This window comes from Labrus mixtus, chromosome 13 (assembly GCF_963584025.1).
Source record: "Labrus mixtus chromosome 13, fLabMix1.1, whole genome shotgun sequence".
In the NCBI taxonomy this organism is placed as follows: domain Eukaryota; kingdom Metazoa; phylum Chordata; class Actinopteri; order Labriformes; family Labridae; genus Labrus; species Labrus mixtus.
In genome coordinates this window covers 5,433,762-5,454,574 of record NC_083624.1, presented here as the reverse complement: position 1 = coordinate 5,454,574, position 20,813 = coordinate 5,433,762, and the positions used below count along the sequence as shown (strand labels likewise).

Here is a 20,813-nt window from a genome sequence, read left to right as displayed (position 1 = left end):
TTGATGATGATGATGGTTGTGACGATGGTTTTTGTTTGATAACGACGACTTATAAGATGGTTTCTATACTGATTAGAGCTCTCAAGAACTGCCCTCAATGTTGTGCTTTGCCTCTGGTCACTTCCTGTCAGCACCTGTGTGTCCAATCAGACTCAAAGCTGATCGTTTGCTCTTACTGACATTGTTCCCTTTTTTTTCTAGATCCTTGCTTGTGTTGTACTTACTCTCTGATGTACGTCGCTTTGGATAAAAGTATCTGCTAAGTGAATTGAAGAATTGTAGGGACTTTCAGTGTGCGCTGTTTTTGGCGCCCCCTGTGGACAAAGCAGTTCCTCTTATCTCTTTGCTAAATTTACCCTGTACATGTTGAAGTAGTGTTATCTCTTGAGAATGTTGCTGTATTCTAACAGTCAAACATAACACTGGAAAATATAAACAGGCTGTTTTCTGCAGCGTGTGGTAACTCACTGACCCCCCAGCAGTGGTTAAAAGTTACCACGTAGAAAAGGTCAGTCTTGTTGCTGATGGTCTTGTTTGCTTTTTTAGGTCACATAGAGGCATGAGTATTAATTTCAGCCTGTTTCATTAGGCTCTTAAAACTCCCCATTGAAGCTTTAAGATCGTTAGGGATGGGGCCTCTCTGTCGATATGATATGTGCCAAAATAACTCACGCAACTCAGTCTTTAGGATGCAAGAAAAACAAAAATCAGACTCCTTTATCACCTTGTTTCCTTCACCATCAGCCTCAGAAGGTAAGGACGGCGGGGACCCCGGAGGTCTGTGTGGCCCCCGGCTCCGCGGGTGGAGAGGGACTCAGTGAAAGGGAGCCGCTCCGCCCTGATAGGACCCGTGAGGGAGACAGTGGAGACAAAGCCGCTAGGAGCTATGACTCCATGATGTCACACAGCCACAGCAACCCCACCCAGCAAGCCCTAGAGTACAACCCCACCACTGTCCTAGATGGGATAGGGTCACCATGGTAACAACAGCACACAGAGGGGGGGGGGGGGGGGGGGGCGTTGTCAGTGGGGAGTCGGGTTGTTAATGCTGCTGCTTCCTGCTGCTCTGCTCTGCATGGGGGGGGGGGGTGCTGTCGTGCCTCAGGCTCTGGCTCGGGGAGGGGGGGGGGGGTGATAAACTGTGTCAACACCAGAAATTCACCTCCGTCAAACCTGCTTTCAGAAATCACCGTCTCCAATTAATTCTGCTGTGCTGCATCCAGAGCATGCTGCGCTTCTGACTGCATGAGGGATTTGGGAATTAACTTGATCTGGGTAGCAGCCAAATGAGATATTTGATCCTCGCGTTTATTAGACCCGGGCTACTTAAAATCCACCGCCACCTGTCATGTGAGCTCCAACAAGTAGTAGCAGGGCCTGCTGTGACGCCTCTTTGGTGCCGAACTGTAGATGAAGACGAAGGATCTGGAAAAGAGGAGGTTTAGTTGGGAAAATTAGAGGACTTTGTCAGGATTTTGAGGTTCATACATACTTTACTTTGGAGGGCCTTTGCTTTTATCAGATAGGACGACTGAAGAGAGGAAATATGGGGTAGAGAGAGCGGGGATGAAGTGAACCAAATGCTCACAGGCTGGGAGACGAACCAGGTACAAGTGTGTTAAAGGTTTTTGCCTCTGTACACGGAGCGTCTGCTTTACAAACTTAGCGAAACCTCAACTATAAAAAATCAGCGGTTTGTATGTAGCTGAATTGATTTATTTTAATAGGGACGATGCAATTTAACATCATTTCAATACAAAGCATGAAACTGATGTGCTGCATAAAGAGTATATAGCTATTGCTAATTTCCAACTCGTGTCCCCAGTTGGGCCTTTGTGTAAACAAACAGATTAAAATGTACAACATTCAGTTACATAAAACCCCATAACACTTTATGAGGATACATTAAAATACATAAACCAGTTTAAAATAAAGTTTGAAGATATTAATTAAAAGTGGGTACAGCTCTGGCTTGCTTTGAGCATTTCACCTGTTTTGTAAAAGATTTTAAGCTGGTAATCAAAAATGTATTGGGGTTTTTTTTGTAAATAGGCACCAGATGACAATTTAAAATCATCTCCATAAAAAAACAGACTCGAAATGGGAGAGGAAAATAGATTCTCATCAAAATGTAAAACAGAAAAGGCACTTATTTTGTCCGTAAAGAATTACCAGGAGAGGGGAAAATAAAGTGTTTGACGCTCAAAAAAATTTTTTGGGACAAGCTCTAGACCCCCCCCACACACACACACACATACACACACTTAATATGTGTCCCTGTACTCTCACCTGATTATTAAACATTTTTTTACATGATGCTCGTTAGACAAATATACTGTTTGACATTAGCTAATCTCTAGACCAGTGGTTCCCAAAGTGGGGGTCGCCAGCCACCAAGAGGGGGGGGGTCGAAAGATGCCTTCCACAAAAAATAAAAAATAATTTAAAAGTATATATTTTTACCTGTTTTTTGTAAATATACAAAAAGTAGTCCAATGTCATATAAGACAGTATCATTAAGTAAAATGGAAATGAAATTAGTAAATAGGTTTATTAGTGTGTGCGTGGCTGTCGCTACGTTATATACCTAACTAACCACCTGAAAGAACAGTGGGGGGGTCCCCGGTTTCTGTCACCCTCATTTTGGGGGTCACGACCTGAAAAGTTTGGGAACCCCTGCGCTACACTATATATCAATGCATTTTTTTATAAACATTTTTTTTTTAGGAGAGAGTAATTTTTCCAGCTTTTATGTCCTTCACTTTTCACATTTCTGATCAGGCACAGCCAATCAGTAGGCTAATGCAGTACTGATGTCTCAGACAAAACTGATATGGAAAAATCCACGTTATGCAGAGAGCATGGCAGGAGTACTGGGGACATCTAGTGTAAGAAGATTGAATTGCAAGTGTGAAATAATTCCCAAGTTTGCTTAATCTAACACAGTAACAGGGATTTTTCAGAGGGTTTCTCTTCTTTGATCATTTCATTCTGATCACTTTTCACACATAATTCATCATTTTGTCCTCCTCCTCTGATTTTCTAACCCTGCTCTTCGATCTCGTGCATCAAGCCTTCTCATGTCTGATCACATTCACAACTTTTGACTATTTGATTTGCATGCTGCAACTCCTTCTGGTTCTTCTCTCCAACGTTCATGTTGTTAGATTTCCCTCTGATCGCACGTCCTCCCGTCCTCTGCAGGATCAGGAGAAGCTGTCTCGGGGTGGCGTGGCAGAGCTGACTCCACTGTCCTCTTGTCGGCCCTGCAGAGGGGCGAGCCCGGACTCCTCCCGGCTCCACCTCGGCCCCGTGGAGGTGCTGTCGCTCCGCAGATCTGATCCCCTTCCCCGGAAACTCCTCGCCCACTTGGCAGAAGGGGGAGGGGCGGATTTGTGCTCGCTCAGCCCTTACGTGGTCCGTCTGTCAGGCGCGGGATTCGCCTACTACGCTCCGGGGCCGGAGACCTCGGTGTGAAGAACGCGGACCCTGAAACTTTGTGTGTGTTGTGTGGGCTGAAACAGAAAGTGTGAACACCTCAACGAGCAAATGGGGTCGAGAGAGCAAAATACAAATAGCATCATCACCATGTGCATTTTCTGGACCACACGTGTGGAAACCCTTTAGAGATTTTAGCACTGACACCTAACCTTCACCTCTTTTTGTTTCAGTGTAGCCCCCCCGTCCGTGTGTCTCATTAAGTTCCTACCCAAACTCTTACTTGAAAAAGTCTAAGAACAAAAGGGGAACCATGTGCGCCGGGTGCATCGTTTCATGCACTTTGGAACTACTCCTCATTCTCCCATCTCTCATTCTTGCCTGTTCCTTCACTGTTTGTGTCCCTTTTTTTTTGCTCCTTTGTAAAAAAAAAAAAAAAAAAAAATGGTTGTAGAAAAAAACATTCATGTACAGTTTGTGGTCTGGCCAAGTAAAAGGGGGCGGCATTCGAAGCTCCGCCCCTTTTAGGTGTGCGTGCGAGTGCATGTGCGAGAGAGTGTGTGCATGATATTTGCCTGTTTTCTGTATGTTTGTATTTGACACAACTTTGCCTTACAGGTAACCACTCAGCAGCAGGCTACGAGCCAAAGGAAAAAAGGTGTTAAAAAAAAAAAAAAAATGTAGTGGTGTATTACCAAGCCTTACACTTACACACACACCGATTGGCTGAAAAGGAAGAAACAGCAGAAAATGCAGAAGGGGAATGTGCAGTATTCTAGCCGCCCTGCCTTAATTCATAAATGCTCATTTTTTTGTGTGGATTATATTAGTAGGAGAGATCATTCAGAGGGCATACATGTCTGGTACAGTGTGTCTATTATTCTTCTCCTTTCACTCACGATTGTGTCGATGTCTGTTTTTCCTTATCTGCCCGTGAAAAGCATGTCATATCTCTCTGCTGCATGCTGATCTGCTCCCCTCTCGCTCTGTTCTTCCTTTATCCTCCATCGTCCCAGACATCATTCATCATAAAAAAAATCACACCACGACACCTTTTTCCTTTCTCCTACCAACACGCACGCTGTACCCTCTGCTGCCCTCAAGTGGCCGTGCAGGGTAACTGCAGCTGTCTTTTATTTATTGATGCCCTGACTTTGCTTTTTCCTATTTGCATTGTGCTTCTGTGTTTGCTGCCATGCACTGTGTTATGCAAAAAAAAAAAAAAAAGTCAAACTAAGAATGTCATGTCACATTTTAAGAGTTTTTACTTTGTGGTGCATTAATCCATACGTTTTTTTCTGCGTTGTTCTAAAGTTATTGATGGCGGTCTCTGTTGATGTATGGATGTAACTTAAAAATGTTAAATATTTTCTAGTGAGGAGGGTTGTTATATTATTATTATTATTTCTAGTATAAGAGTCTGTAAGTAGGAGGGAGACTTGTATCAGCGATGTTACAATCAAATCAACAGAATGTAGAAGTGATTTTTTTTCCATCATGTCCTCCAGCTTACGATTGTAGCTCATTATGGAGGAACGTCTTTTTCTGCATTTCTTACATCTGATGTCCAGTTTGTCCAAAGCATATCTCTCTGGTGTTGCACAGCAAGTGGCTGACTCTGGAAGTCTTGAATGTCAGATTCTGAAGCATTTTTTTTTTTTGTGTTTTTTTTATACCGTTTATTTTCACACACTCCCATCTGCCAATATGTATAGATTTAGAAACAGTTTTTTTTTTCTTACTTACAGATGATTTATAAGTTTGGTTAGAGGTCTGGATTTATCTCTTTTAATTTCACTCAAAGCCCTCCTCAAGTTTTTTTTTTTGACTTGGGGGGGGGGGGGGGGGGGGGCTCAACATCCTGACCTCAGTAAAAAAAAAAATAATAATAGAGGAGCCTCGGTGCTTGTTATGCAGCGTCCCACCTCACTGTGCTGTTGCCATACTGTGTCTAGACATAGGTTTCTACCAGGAAAATGCTGTTAGGACTATTTTACATTTAAATACATTCATGAATTCTACACACAGAAATTTACTTCTTATGTCATTGTTGTGTTTTTCCATTCAAAAATATTTTTTTTTGCTACTTTTGTATCCCAGAGAAGAGACTATATTTTATCTCTGTTAGAATGTGTGTCCAAGTTTATAACCAAAATGAGAGCAACAATAACAATATATATGATTCAATAAGAGATTTACCTATAGGTCTACACTACACTGCACTTTGTTCCACAACAGATCCCCTACAACAAGGTCTATTGTCCGTCGACTGGAGTTTATACGTGTTCACTCTTCCTCACAAGTTATTTTTCTAAGAATGTAGTGGGTGAGATTAAAAAAAAAAAAAAAAAGTGACCAAATAACTTGACTAGGAATGGACTGTCTGTCTGTTAAGAGGTTTAAATCGCACCAGCCTTCTACTGCTGATCAGAATGTCAAACTGCTTTTTTTCATCAGCAGGACAGCAGGTGCTCATCCCGTCATTCCCTGAGCTTGGCAGAGGAGGCAAATATTGACTTTTGTGCTCCGAGCAGCACGTTTCATATCATACCTTCAGTACAGCACTGTTTGTATTACTAAACAGGTTTCAAGAATTTTACTTCTTTTTTTTTTTGTTTTTTGTTTTGTTTTTTGGATACATTTTAAAAGTTCACCTTCACTTTTGGCCAGCCTGTCTGTAGCAAATGAAGGCAAAGCACTGTATTGTCATTTTGCTTGTATTAAAGAAAGAGTGAAAACACTTCCCTGAGTTATTATTGATCATTAATGCTATCTCTCGTCTGTATTTTCATGATCCATACCTGCTTATTCTAACCTCTCATAATTTCAGACCCTGTCATTCCCTGCCCACCCAGCAGCGCTCTATTTGTTCCAACTGTTCCTGTGTCTGTCGCCCAATTGGCCCCTATCTCTCCTATTTATTCACTCAGTAACAAACTTGAGACTGACATATTGTTATCCAGATGTTGAGCATTGCTCTCCTACATGACATCGTCAGACTCAGAGCTCAACAGGTTTTTAGCATCAAAAACATTCAAAGTCAAACCTCAAAAAAAAAAAAAAAAACTTTATCTGGCATGATGTCCCATAACAATTCACACCACAAAAATCAATATGTTAATATTTTTATTTAGTTTAGTTTTTATATTTAGAGCCAAAGTTCTACCCTACTCATTATAACACAATCATGATGTTTGGGATGGAAATTCAATTATCCACAGTTTTGTCCCTGTGGACCCAATTTAAACTGTTATATTGAAGTTTAGGGCTGTAGCCTTCAATAAAATATCCACAGCAGGCTGTATATACAGACTTTTTTTACGATACAATAATAAGCACTTCCCTACTTAAATAAAGGTATTCTTTTTAAATAGGCCTATTTGAATCCTTAGCCTGAAATGGTCAGCGTAGTAAGCACAACACCTCTATAACCTATAGCAGCCTTTCCCAAACTTAAAACTGCCGCGGTCCACTTTGATATACAACATTAGTCCAGGGCCCGTTATAAAATAAAAGTTTTGACTACAGCTATCACTTTTAGTTAGGGTAAAATTATTGGACATGACAACATGATATTATGGCAAGATAGACACAAAAGTTTACTAAACATTATGTCCATGAAGTCATGACACACCTTACTAATCACTTAAAGGGTTGACTCGTGGTAAATCATCATTATTGTGATATTTCTTTTATTTTTATACTTGGTGGTGGCCCACCTGCAGTACCCACACGGCCCACCAGGGGGCCGCGGCACACACTTTGGGAAGCACTGGCCTATAGGTTCCCACTGCCTAATGAAATATGCTTGTTGTAGCCTTTTATTAGCAGTAATACGACAGCGATTTATTTATCTCCATAAAATATACAATATAGCCTACTATATAAATTTGCATGCAAGTTAAACTAACATACGTTCTAGATTAAAAATTGAAGATAGCCAATCAGCGATCAGATTTCCTGACTTCCTCCTACATTAGGCCCTAATGATTGCTACTACGACCTACTACACAAACAAGCATTTATAACTTATTTTCTTCTGATTTTGAGGAACGACTTGATAAACCCTGAATTAACTTTTGCATCATTGCTGTTACTTTGACAACTGGACTTTTTAATTGAAAGTAAAGCACAAGAAAAACGTTCCCCCCCATACTGTTTACAGGTGTGGCACTCACCAGAAACAGATGAACGACTGTAGGCTAATGAACCAAAACATTTGTGCACTGCCTTTCAGCACATCTGTCTGATTGGATTTGGAGCTGTCAGTGTGTTTGCACTTTTTAGACCCTTGTTTGTGTTCTTACTCAAAGGTGCAGGCCTATTTTGCTTTGGCCAAGAGTCTGCTAAATTAAATAGTGGAGTTCAAGAAGTCGTGACCGGAAGTCGTTTGACTTACAGCAGAATAGAAATTGGCCATCGTTCACAGAAGCATTTTTTGGGTTCTGAAATGTCAAACTAGATTGTGTTTGGTCTTTGTTGAGTTGTGAGTTCTTTGAGGGTGCCACATTTAACAATTAGTTGTGACTTAAACTCCAAGTTGGTTCTGTTGACCATTTATTCCTTCTCACATAGTTAATCAGTAAGGGTGTTTAAACCATTATAACAATGCAGTCCAGATTATGCCAGAAACAGAATTTACCCTCCAATTACTGTCATGACCAAGTGTCGTCACATGGTGGCAATGCAGCATAATCATTAACGCATGACCAGTGGGGTCTGCCGGTATTTCATGACGTGGCTGTTATCCCTTTCCTCCACACTGGATGTCACTGTTGGATTAGTGGTTTGTGTAAAACTGCAACCGCTGACCTTCACTTCCCCTCCCCCCCCCCTCTTCCCTCTGTGTCTCACAGGTCTGCACAGGTTTGCACCATCATGTGTGCTGATGCTGATGCTGAAGCATGCGAGTGCAAATGAGTCTGCGTCCTCCTCTTCCTCCTCCTCTTGCTCCTCCTCCTCCTCCTCCTCATTTCCATCGCCGGCTTCCTGCGCTCTGCATCCCTCTGCGGCTGGAGGACTCGTCACTGCAGCCAGAGCAGCTTCAGCATCACTCCATCATCCATCCATCCCTACAGCATCCATTTCTCACAAGCATCACCGCAACTTAAAGCCGGACACACCCCCCCCACCCACCTCCTCCCTGTCTCTCTCTCTCTCTCGCTCTCAGATTTCTGTCCTCCAGCATCAGTGTGACAAAACATAGCCGGCACGCAGTCACATCCAGGAGGGTTCTCGTTTACCCCTTCTGCATCCCCCTCTTCCATCCTGCTCGGCTGGTCTTCCTCGCAATCATCATCCGCTCTCCGCAGATCTGTGCAGGAAAAAGCAGGCAAGCTGTCTCTTCTTCCCGTGAAAGTGTCTCTTTGCTGGACAGCTGGTCTGCCACTGTCCCTGTGGAGGATGATACTGTGGATGAAGACGGAGGAGATGGCGCTGGGGGAGCTACTGGAGCGGCTGAGGACGGTCACCAAAAGCATAGGTGGGAGATAACAACACACTTAACAGCATAGTCTCTTTTCTTTTTTTTTTTGTATTGGCTATTATATTATTGGTATTGACAGGGGATTGCACAAGCTGCTGTCAACATAATGGATCAAACGATAATCTTTTCAACAAGAGATGATATTGATTCTCTTTTAAAAAAATAAAAAATAAAGGCCAAATCAAATATGGAAGAAGCTGGCTTATGAAGGCTGGCTGTGTTTCTGCAGAAGACCGGACCAGGTTTAATATGATTGTTTTTCTGCCTCGAGCTAAGCAGCTGTTTGGACATTAAGTGGTGTTTTTTATTACAAGACCTCCTTGTACGGTTAATGCTTGCAGGGGAAAATGTGATCTTGACTCACATACTAATAGATCCAGTAGGATAGGAAGCACAAAATCTTCTGACAAAAAAAAGCTGAAAATGTTAGCTACAAATCAACACATTCTGATTTATCAAATGTGTTGACTTAGACGGATGTCTGCAGACATTTTGCTGTTGTGTTGAGACACACTGTTGTATCTCATTGGCCTATTTCCGAACTCCACCCTAAACGGTTACAGTGTTCGATCACATCCAATGACCTACATTACCACAGTGGGACAGTTTACCTGTGGTGGACTTGACACTATACGTCACAACATCCTCTCTCAGATTTGGTTGCCATGTCCAGGCGTTTGTGATTTGTGCAGAGCTCCTAATGGTCTTTCTTTTTCCCTCGAAACGTACGTCAGCCCTTCACTTCTAATGATGCAAATTTATCACCTAGTCATGAAACATAAGACTATTTGGAGCCTGTTTTGATTGACATGAGAACCTTTTTTCCCAGCCGAAGATGTGATGTCATGATGTTGCTCCTGCAGCCTCATAGATATCAGATAGACGTTTTGACCTTTTTTTTCTCAATTGTCAAACTAATACCATCTCTTCTATTTTTTAAAGGTTTATTTTTTGGGCTTTTTGGGCCTTTAATTGAGAGACAAGACAGTGGATAGAGTCGGAAATCAGGGAGAGAGAGTAGGGAATGACATGCAGGAAAGAAGCCACTGGCTGGATTTGAACCTGGGCCGCCCGCTTGGAAGACTATAGCCTCCATACATGGGGCGTGCGCAATAACCACTGCACCACCAGCGCCCCCCATCTCTTCTATTTTGATCACTTTATAGAGATCTGCCTTACTCCACTCACTACCAGCACACAGCCACTCGAACATGAACACACACACTCAACACATTTTTGCATAAACTATCTTCCATCCTGTGCTGTGCTGGTAATGCTTCAATGAAGTTTCAGGGATTCTGGTCTAATTTAAAGACCACCACAGCTGCCCATTTAGTGACAACTGAATGAAAATACAACACAGTTTCTGATCTTTTTTTAAATTCTCAGCTGCATTTAAAGTTAATGTGTACATAATATAAATGAAGGGAAGAGTAAAACTGTCAATGTTCTGCTCTGGTTTTGTCTTTTTGCATGATTTTCTAATCATTTACGAGGGCGAGGCATTTTTCCTTCAATCTCTAATACAGCACGGTCTTGTTGCACCCTCTTCTTCTTAGCACCAGAGCTGGTGAAGCAGTGAGTGGGTGGACTTCAGTGAGAAGGGGGGCTTAGCAACAACAGAGCCAGGGGAATACATCTGAACAGGTTCTTTTTCAGCTTGAGCTGAACTACAGGCTCGACAAAGAATATGTAGCTGCAGCGCTCTTACCCAGATATGATTTTAAAACTTTTTCACATATCACAGGTTTCATTTGGGGGCACACATGGGAGCATTGGTATAGCACTATAAGGAAATGTGACAGGAATGTGCTGTGACAGGAGGATGAGAGCAGTAATCGGCTCAGAGAGGAGACTCTAACGCTGATCACAGAAGACAGCAAAGACGAGGAGAGAGTGAAGAGAGGAGATTCAGGGAAACAAAGTCAACCGAGGATGAAAAGGGATTTAGCATTGTCTAATCTTGCTCACTTCTTCTAAGCTGAAATGAAGGGGTTGTGTTGTAAAATGCAGAAAAACAGAGAAGCAAGCCCCCCTGTCTTTTTTTTCATTTTACAAACACACCTTGTTTCTCTTGTTAGCTCCTGGTCTCTTACTCTCAGCATGACTAAACATGCAATATCCTCGAGCTGATACAAAGTCAGGAACATCTTTTTGCACCACACTAGCTTGGCTTTTTGGTGAACACAGACCATCCAACCCAACCATCTATCAGTCAGGCCAGCAGTGAGTGGGTGGATCTTCTCTGTGCTCAGAGGAAATGTGCATCTTCTCTTCCTCTCATATCGATAAATAACTTTGACATGGACTACTCGGCAGACAAAAAACAGCAAGTCTACTATAATATGTATCATGTTCACCCTTTACTGTAAGGTTAGCGGGCTAGCATGCTAACAGTGGCTAATTTGCTCTCACATTTAAAGTTGAGATTTATTGGGATACGTTTTATTTTGCCAGTATTCTTTTTGTTTTTTTACACATTTTTATTTTTCTTTAATCTAAATATTTCTTCTCAATAAAAAGATAAGAGCTCAACAAAGTCATTACAGTTTTACAGACGATGATTGTTTATGCTTAATCACATGGCAATCCACGCTATAGAGGATTACATCTCTGGAAAAACTCATGTCAGCTTTATGTTGGTGCTAGAAGTCAGATTATTGAAAAGTGTTAAGGATACATTACTCTTTAGGAACTGTACGACGGAGGATTAGGGCCACGTTACATTTTTTTATTCTATTTAAATTTTGAGATTAAAGTCGTAAATTTATGAGATTAAAGTCGTAAATCTACAATTTTATTCTTGTAAATTTATGACTTTATTCTCGTTAATTTACGACTTTAATCTTGAAATTAAAAAAAATTAAAAATAAATTAACGTGGCCCTAATCCTGTTGTAGGAACTGAGAGTTTGTGTAGAAACTTTTATGCTCATACGTCCAGTAGAAATATTTTTCCTGGATATGTAAAATCTCTGTTCAACTGGTAGCAATAGAAAAAATCCAAACACCAACTTCAGTAGCCTTCACCCTGTTAGAATCATGATGATGTGTACTAGATGTCATGGTTAATGGATAAAAAGTGTCAGAGATATTTCAGTCTGCTCGACTAAAGTAGTGGACAATGCAATACAACCGCTGAAGAAAAAAGATCACCGGCTACAAAATTACATAACGCAATTTAATCTCCAGTTACCAGTAAACAAAGCAGATAATTATATAATGAAAGTAATTGTCACTTGCGGCCAGTATCATTGGCAGCCTCTCATCCAGTCTCTAACTGGGCGTTTGACCTACTTCAAGTTGATTTAAAGGGACACATCCAGTTCAGCGAGTCACAGGTCTCAGCTTTACAGCAGGAGTGTTTTTCATCTGCAGCTCAGGACGCTTCAAGCTGTTTGTTTGGCAATAACAGCGGTGGCATATTTGACATGTTGTTGAGGCTTTCCTGTGTTTGGTTTGGCTATATGTTTTACACTTCTCTCTGTGAGTTTGTGTGAGAGAGAGAGAGACTGTCTTGCAATGTTTTTTTTTTTTTTTGCTTCTGATCCAGACAAGGATCTAAGGTTTACGAGAGTCTGAGCTCTAAGCAGTCCAGCTGTCTCATGACTTCAGAGTGGCTGTTTAATCAAAGTGATTTGTTATGGATCAGTCTTTCCTCTGCTGCATCATTTGGTACAGAAGTCACATTAAGGAAGCTTTCTCATAAATCAGATACATCAGACACTATTGTGGACATAACAGTGAGTGTCATGTTCCTTTTTTAGCTCGAGCTCCGGGGTTTGTTCAACTTGCCTCGGGGTTATTTTCCTAAAGGTGAGGCAGCTGTAGAGCCAGATGGAGAAAACAGGTCGCTGTGCGTCTCTGGAAGTGGTCAGAAGACACACGTTACCAGAACGAGGCAGGGTGCTTTTAATAACTACGGATGTTCAGTTAATTTGATTGCATTTTATCTAGTCAAAATATTATTCTTTAAAGTGTCCTCAGTAGGTTTTGAATTCATCATATCTTTTTCATTTCTCTTCTGCTCTGAGTTCTTAGCACCTGTATTCATTCAGATGCTTTTCATTCGGCCTGTTTGCTTGTTGGAGATTGTGCTGCATCATCAGATTCAGATTTATTGGCCAGGTATGCTTACACACACAAGGAATTTAACTTTGGTGAACTGTGCTCTCTTATGTACAGGTACAACATTAAATATCAACAATAAACACAATAAGAAAAGACTGATATTTACATGACTAAATATGAAACAGTGCAGTGGAGAATAGTGCAAAAGATGCTGAAGTAACATGATAATAAGTAAAATGCAGATATGTGACAGATGGGTCAATTAACATGTCAATAACAGTATTTACATAAATAATCATAGGGTTGAAATGTTGTTTCATGGACACATATCTGCAAAATTAAGAAATTTCCATCACTCTATTTTGTATGTTCCTTCACTTTATATTAGCAAATGTTAGCATACTAACATGGAAATACAATAATTGGCATGTGGGACACTACACAAGCTAGATGCCATTTTGATTATGTTGGTGTTAAGCTCCCAGCGCCCTAACTATATGACTAGTTTAACTGTAGTAACAATTTGAGCCTTGATGTTCTTTCTTTAAACTAGTGTGGAATCATCAAACTTATGAAACCTCTCAGTTCATTTCCCATTTCTAAATAACTGGTAGTTATTAACCAGTGCGGGTCAAAATACTTCTGGAAGCCACACAACCAATGAGAAAAACTCATTTCAAATAAGTGTCTGGTCAACAAATGACATTGCATGATGTAGCAGCCCCCATGAACAGCTGTCCAAGTTGTTTGTTACTCACATGGTGGAAGAAACACAAAGTTCCAGCCACCTTGTCTGTTTACCAAAGCACCTTGACAGCACTGTGACTGTATAAAACATGGGCATAGTATCAGTGATGTCACCCATTAGTTTCTGAAGAGGCGTTTTGAAGCCAAAACAATGAGGGTCATCATATTGAAAACAATGCCTCCACCTAACTTTGGATCAGTCTAGTAACACACAAAGATAGCTGAGGTAGGCGTTAAGCCTCCAAGTAAATATCTACACCTGTCAGTCAACTCAGCCACATCTACAATCGTGCAAATGTATGCATAACTCCTTGCCGTCAAAGCGTCACAGATAAGTTAAAAAAAAAGATTGTTCTTGCACAGTTTTTACCGACAAAGAAATGAGCCACAGTGGTCAAAACCGTTTTTGAACCAGACGGTTAACATTTTTATTTCTGCTGTAAATGTCTGCTGTAACATTTAATATCAGAATCAGAATCAGAATCAAGTTTTATTGCCAAGTTTACACATACAAGGAATTTGACTTGGTGTATTGGTGCTAAACATTTAACAAGGAAATAAAGCAGAACTAGCAACAACTTAAATAATATAGTATAAGAAGATATTACAATATATAAAATATAATTTAAAAATGTAAGATGTAAAAAACACAAAATGTACAAAAGGTTCAATGTAGGAGCTGTGCAGTGGACTATGAGAAAAAAAAAAGGGGCTATAATATGGATTTCTTGTTTTTTTGCAGCCAGTCTCAAATTGCATTGGCTTTATTTTGGGCTGAGGTTGCCGCTTGACAAAACATTTTATCAAATGCTCCACACTGACCTGACCTGGATCAGGTTGGATCTAAATGCATTTGAACAGGAGAGGTACTAGATGCATCCTCCTGCAGACCTTGTAGAACTGTCTGGCTCCCTGGGTAGACTTTAACACCTAGCTCAGACTGAAAGGACAGTCGGGTCATTTGAGCTTTTTGTGCTGGTGTATTTATATGTTTGTGTCTGTACATGTACCCAGAAGGCACTTTGGTAGAAAAACTGTGATGCAGGGCTATAATAAAGTGGGAGGTCACGGGGGGGTCGGCGATGCCATAAAGGAGGGATCAGACCTGATTAACTGGATAGCAGAAGAAGAGAGGGTTTGACAGAGAGGCATGTTAGTATATATGGCTGATGTGTGTTTCTTGTTCTCCTGCAGTGTCCTCATCAGTATGTGTGAGAGTGCAGCTCCTCTCTCATCTCTATTCTAAGCCTATAAACTAAAAGCTGCCTTTTGCTTGCCAGCTTTAACGGCACAAACACCGCCAAACACACACATTAACACACACTTTAAAGCTCTTCCATCAACCTCCTTCTCTCTCCCATTAAAAAGCACCTTCTGTATTTGCTCTTCTACTCCAGTTAGCCACATATTGAGCAACCCCCCCCAGTTGTAATATAGCCACCATAAAGTTTAAGAGTAGCAGTTTGTTAGTTTTTTGCAGGTTCATGCTCCGTGCATTCCCAATTCATCAGATAATTAATGCATGAGAGAATCTTGGGTGGTGGAAAAGAAGAGGAAAGAAAAGGCAGATTAGTTAAGGAGTGAAGGAATATAATTAGCCCGAGCAGCAGAAGGGGATTTGTGCTCCACCGGCTGCCCTCTGCTTCCCCCCCCCCCCCCCCCCCCCCCCCACCCCCTTCACCCTTCCCTTCTTTCGCCCTTTCTGAGCTGTCAATAGTTGCACTCGCGACGAGGTCTGCATGAGCATCAGTGCGAGTGTGTTTGTGCAGAGCGGAGCCGGGCCCTTTCTCACCTCCAGCGTGAACACTTTTTTTGTCACCGAGGTTGTGCAGACTGTGACTCAGCTCTTTTTTTTGCTTCTGCCTGCTTTGCACCAGAGCTGTTTCATCGAGTCCCCACAAATCCCCGATTTGGTTCTGCAGAGGAGAGGAGAGGACGCCCAGCTGGACTTGCTCGTAGCCAAGCAGACTTTCTTCATGTGAAGAAGCTTGATTCTGTGCGTCCCCGGCACATTCCCATGCCTGCATCTGGGGTCTGCATCTTGGAGTCTATTAGAGTGTGCAGCGGAGCTTTGCAGGTGCAGGGAGGGAGGGAGGGGGGGTCTTTCTGGATGACAGAGTTTGTTTGAGTGTGTGTGTGTGCGTGTGTGAGACCAGCAGCCTGCTCTCATGTCGCTGCATGAGTTTCTGCGGGAGGGCGGGGAGGCATCGTGCCGGATCATGAACCGGCTCAGTCATCTGATGCAGAACTTGGACATCTCTGGACAAGCTTCGCCTTACCCCTCCAACCCATCGAGCCGCAGGAGCTCCTGGAGAGACTGGGATGGTAAGACCTAAAAAGAAATTTTAAAAAAGGAGAGAGCGTGCATGTATACAACTTTGCAGTGTTCATAAAACTACATACCTCTGAGAGTTTGCGTGTAATAGATTCCTGATTGAAGCTTTGGCCAGAGTTCTGCAAGGGCATCATGCCCAGAGCCGCTCAAAGTTTCCTCCGAGCCTCGGATCACTCCCCACTGAGCAGTTTCTCTGTCTTTATGTGTCTTAACAGTTTGTGTCTATGTGAGTGTATCTCTGTGTGTGTGTCAGTGCGTGCCTGTGTAGCTTAAACAGCCGCTTCAGTTTTCCAACACATAAATCTCCGCAGCTGCACAGATTTTTTTTTCTTTTTTTTTCCTGCAGCAGTAAGAGATTCTTCAGTGAATCTCGAAACTGCAGCACACGGCATCTTAGCAGTCTGTTCAGAGGAGCAGGAAGTGCTGATTACAGCTGCTGAGTTTCCAATTCGGAGCGTGATTGTTGACACTCTGAGACTTTGGTGTCGGAGTCTGCACAGAAGAAGGACTTTCCCAGGTGTTACTATCAGGCAGTGGGGCAGGGGGGGGGGGGGGGGGGGGGGGGAAGGATGGTGAGGAAAACCAGGAGGAGGAGTTCTTCTCAGTGGGACGGTGGTATGCCCATGGTTCCACTAAAACAACGTGAGTCAGGAGATGTATGGATGGTATTTTTGTGTCTCTATGTATCATGAGGCTACTTGTGTGTTTTTAAATGCTTAGAAGAAAGCAACTTGTGCACATATTTGTTTGTGTAAACACATTACTAACACACAATATGTGAAAACTGTGCATTTTCTATAAAACATGTGTATGCTTTAGTCTCCAATGTGACCCTTGTCTTTATGAGGCAGCCTCGTCTCACCAAGGTCGTCCTCTGATATTTATGGACGCTCTGTCCCTGCATGAATGCCACCACATGAGCAAAGATATTGCTGTGCCTAGCACCTATGGCTTGTACTTGTGTGTCTTTATACATGTGTAGTATACTGTATGTTCAGATGCATTGATTCTGCATACCGTACCTGTATGCTCTTCTTGTCTTGCTTAGTGTTTTTCTGTACCTCCTGCTGCGAGCTTTCATGGAAAGTTTTGCTTCCAGCTCTGTTAAAGTCTTTAGCCAGACGGTGAATTCATTCAAGAGGAACTATGTTGTTGATGTAGCAGTTGTTTGTTTTAACAGACTGCGGCTACATATCTCTGAATCCTTATAAAAGTCAGGCACAGGAGAGATATTTGACAGTCTATTCAGAATAGTTTTGTGCTTGCTTGCATTCACAAATTATTGACATAAAAAAAAAGGTTAAGAACACCTGATAAGCACATGTGAGACTTTGTTTCTCAAGAGTTTATCAACGTGAGGTTTCCTGGTTAAATTGAGAACATACAAAAATTTGTATTTCTGCAGAATGCAAATAACAAAAGTTGAGCCTCACATTATAGATAACAACTGTCTTGTTTTGGGAACTTATTGTGACTGGAAGCCAGTGAGGGATCCAGTTGACAACTCGGTTGATGTTGAAGTTGGTAGTGGCAATATCGTCAGACTCCAATTGATTAAAATACTGCAGTTAATCATAGATCTTGTCTTTTAAAATCCGATTAATAAACACTGAAAGCTCATTCAATGGTTTTGGTCTGTTATGCTAATAGCAGCTCAATTAGCCACCAGCTGCTAGCCTGAAGTAGTGATTCGGGAGTTTGCTAAAGATTTAAGATGGTCTGGTTTTCTCACTCCTTTCTAACCCTTCTATACATTTCAAACTTTTAGTCTAATACCACAAACAACCCTGACTCAAGTGACATCACTTACGGTAATTTTTTTTTTTTTTTTTTTATAAATTCCCTCTGTAGCCACACAATGACTTTTCCATAAAAACACACATTATGGATGGAAAATTTAATCAAGATTACATAAATCTAAAGTTAAGAAAACAGTCAAAACTGAGTACAATTTATTTAACACAGCTAAACACCTGCTTGCAGTATAACTTCTGGCCTATGTGTGTGCATGTACAGCATGTTCGATTACTCATTTCAACGAAATTAAAGTGACATTAAAATGAGTGAACATTTTGAAGTTCCCCTTTGGGATGAATTAAGGATGTCTTCTGTTTTTCTTTCTAAAATGACTGTTCATGCATTTTAAGTTTGAGGACAAATACTCATCTCACACAGTAGTGGCTTTCAGTATTGGATACTTGCTCACTGGGTTTACGCTCTATGAACCTAAGTGTCTCCAAATGGGACTTATACTGGGAGTTGATCGGCAATCATTCCCTTTGTTTGACCCCGTTTTCACTTTGAACTGTGCACTTTTCCAACCTAATGGCCCTTGTGTTTATCTCTCAAGGTTTATGGCACTGATAACCTTTGTGCATGGACCGTGGTCATCGAGCAAATGTGTTTAACACCAACCCCCCCCCCCCCCAAACAACAAACACACACGTGTACACATGCAAACTAACACATATAACCTACTGCACAAACCTTTAAGCAGACCGATGGCTAAGTACGGAGTCAGAATGGTGTCAGTTGGCTCATTTTGACTGAGACGTATCTTTATTACGACGCATTGAAATGGAATCTAAATGACCACGTTCATTTAAGACACAGTGGGCTTTCTGTGAGAGCTCTCATTATAGAAGTAAGTCTTTCAGTGACTTTGTAAGAATGGGCTCTTTTGAGTGCTGTAAACAAGAGAAGAGGGCTTTGAATAGATACAGTCTGTGGCCGGTTAAATGGAGATGCAGGCCGTCGTTTGAATGGGCTGGTCAGAATGAAGGCTTTGTACTTTTGGTTCCACATCTCCTGAGATAAGGCAAAGGACAAGTCAGGGATGTGATAGCCTCTAGGTAAATTAGGTGCTGGGAGCTGCAGGTACAAGCTAACCGCTCTGACACAACAAATGACACAACTTTACTTCTTTGTTTTTTTTTTTTAACTAGTACAGAGTCACAACTGGATCTGTTTCAGAGGTCAGGGATTCAACTTGGAGGCTATTCAGGAGGGAGGGGTTAGGACAGGTAATTTGTCCTTTCAGGAGGGAGGGGTTAAGGGTACCTGGGTGAGCGAGGGAGGGTGCTACACTGAAGCTTTTGTCTACAGGGAAAGTAACCTGAGGTCGCAATAGGAAGTCCCCCACAGTTACTGAGTGACGTCCTGCAGGCTGTGATGCACCTGCAGCCTGACGGGGAGTGAGAGGCTGCTGGATGTAGAGGCTTCTCGTGGAAGGTGGAGCCAGAATGAGAGGGAGACTTTTACCGTGATACCTTTTTTTTATTATTATTATTTTTTTAGCTTGGCTGCATGGAAGAAGAGTTGCTTAAAAGAAGGAGCAAAGAAGACGTAGACTGGCAAAGAAGGATGGGAGGAGAGGAGATGGAGGATTCAGGCTTCTCGGTGGAGGAGGATGATGTGGAGTTGGACTCTGGGTTTTGCTTGGAGGTGGACTCAGGAGAGGGGATCGTAGGCACCGATAGAGAGGAGTGTGACTGGTTTGTGGTGGCAGGAAATCCAGATTCTAAATTTGACGAGCGAATAGAGGAAAGAGTGAGTCGAGGAGGGAGTCAAACTGAAGAGGTAGGGTCGGTCGAGGATGAGGAGACCGAAGCGGAGCAAAAAGAAGAAGAGGTGGATAATCAAACTGAAGAGGTTAAAGATGAAAAGACGGAGGGCGAGTTGGACGTGTGTTTGTGGCCGATAAATGAGAGTGGAGGTCATGTTAGGATCTCTCTGGAAGAGGTGGAGAGATACTACAGATTTTCTCGCTGCTGCCACTGGCTGTTTGGTATGTAGATGTTTTCTTCTTTTATATTTTACGTATAGCCTAAATAAACATGATTCTAGCCTTCAACACAACAGTTTACTCCTGTGTTTTAAATCGGTTATCCTAACTCCACATGTTCCACTTGTCCTCTTTTCCTCCTCCAGTCTATGTTTAACAAAGCGTTTTACCTACTTTTGTTGTCATTACATTTTGGAGTTTTTACTTGATAGTTGTTTCCCGTGTTAAAAAAGTTCTCCAGATAGAAGAAGACAATATAAACTGTAACTCACAAAATATATATCGCTGGTTATTCTATGTCCTGATGTGTGTACCTACTGTTCTGTATGCAGTGTTTTGCATTGATAGCATTGGGGTAATAATCAACACTAATACATTTCTGCCCTAAATTTAGACCGAACCAAAACCTAGATGTGTAAGAGGCAGAGTAGAAGATACTAAGGCTGCATCCCAATTCTCCCCACTTTGTCCTCCCCCCTCTGATTTGATCACTCCTACAGAGAGTCGAATATCCCGCTCGTTTCTGGGACGGTCGACGTAGCAGCCATATAACCCTCAAGAGGGCCCTCCTTTGTTTTCCAAATTCAGGCCCTTTAGAGAGTTAGTAAGAGAGAAACTACCAGGATACCTTTCAGAGTGAGGCAGTGCGACATGGAATATGATACTGTACCATGCAAAGGACCTTATCTTTTTGCAAATAACCATTCAAAAATCTATTTGGATATCGTTTTGTGACCTGTTGATGCACAGATGATTTGACCTGCATTTAAGGAAAGAATTTCTGTTAATTATATTTCCAATGGCGCTTTTTGTGGGAAGTTATCTGTGAATGACAGTACAGTTATTCTTACTTTGCATGTATAAAGTTTGAAAGAACATATCATGACTTAACTGTCTCCAATGTATAGGCAGAGATTGGAACCCCCATTAATTCAAAGTATTTAAAAAAAACAC

At 41.8% G+C, this 20,813-nt stretch overlaps 2 protein-coding genes across 20 annotated transcripts in view; both read left to right on the top strand.

Annotated features, from left to right (window-relative positions):
- LOC132986720 (phospholipid-transporting ATPase IH-like) overlaps window positions 1–6,180 on the top strand; it is a 50,583-nt gene extending 44,403 nt beyond the window's left edge. For 2 of the 6 annotated variants that reach the window (XM_061053315.1, XM_061053313.1), the window contains 2 exons: window positions 745–980; window positions 3,205–3,393. In XM_061053315.1, the coding sequence (XP_060909298.1) occupies window positions 745–980; window positions 3,205–3,244 (276 nt within the window). In that variant the 3' untranslated portion in view covers window positions 3,245–3,393. Of the gene's footprint in view, window positions 1–744; window positions 981–3,204 lie in introns of those variants that run through there. The other 4 variants (XM_061053318.1, XM_061053316.1, XM_061053314.1 and 1 more) reach the window with 3 other exon arrangements.
- A 2,187-nt stretch (window positions 6,181–8,367) lies between these two features.
- The window catches only part of mcf2lb (mcf.2 cell line derived transforming sequence-like b), a 48,948-nt gene continuing 36,502 nt past the window's right edge, over window positions 8,368–20,813 (top strand). For 2 of the 14 annotated variants that reach the window (XM_061053302.1, XM_061053301.1), the window contains exon 1: window positions 19,010–19,862. In XM_061053302.1, the coding sequence (XP_060909285.1) occupies window positions 19,382–19,862 (481 nt within the window). In that variant the 5' untranslated portion in view covers window positions 19,010–19,381. Of the gene's footprint in view, window positions 8,921–15,856; window positions 16,066–16,637; window positions 16,718–18,999; window positions 19,863–20,813 lie in introns of those variants that run through there. The other 12 variants (XM_061053309.1, XM_061053308.1, XM_061053312.1 and 9 more) reach the window with 12 other exon arrangements.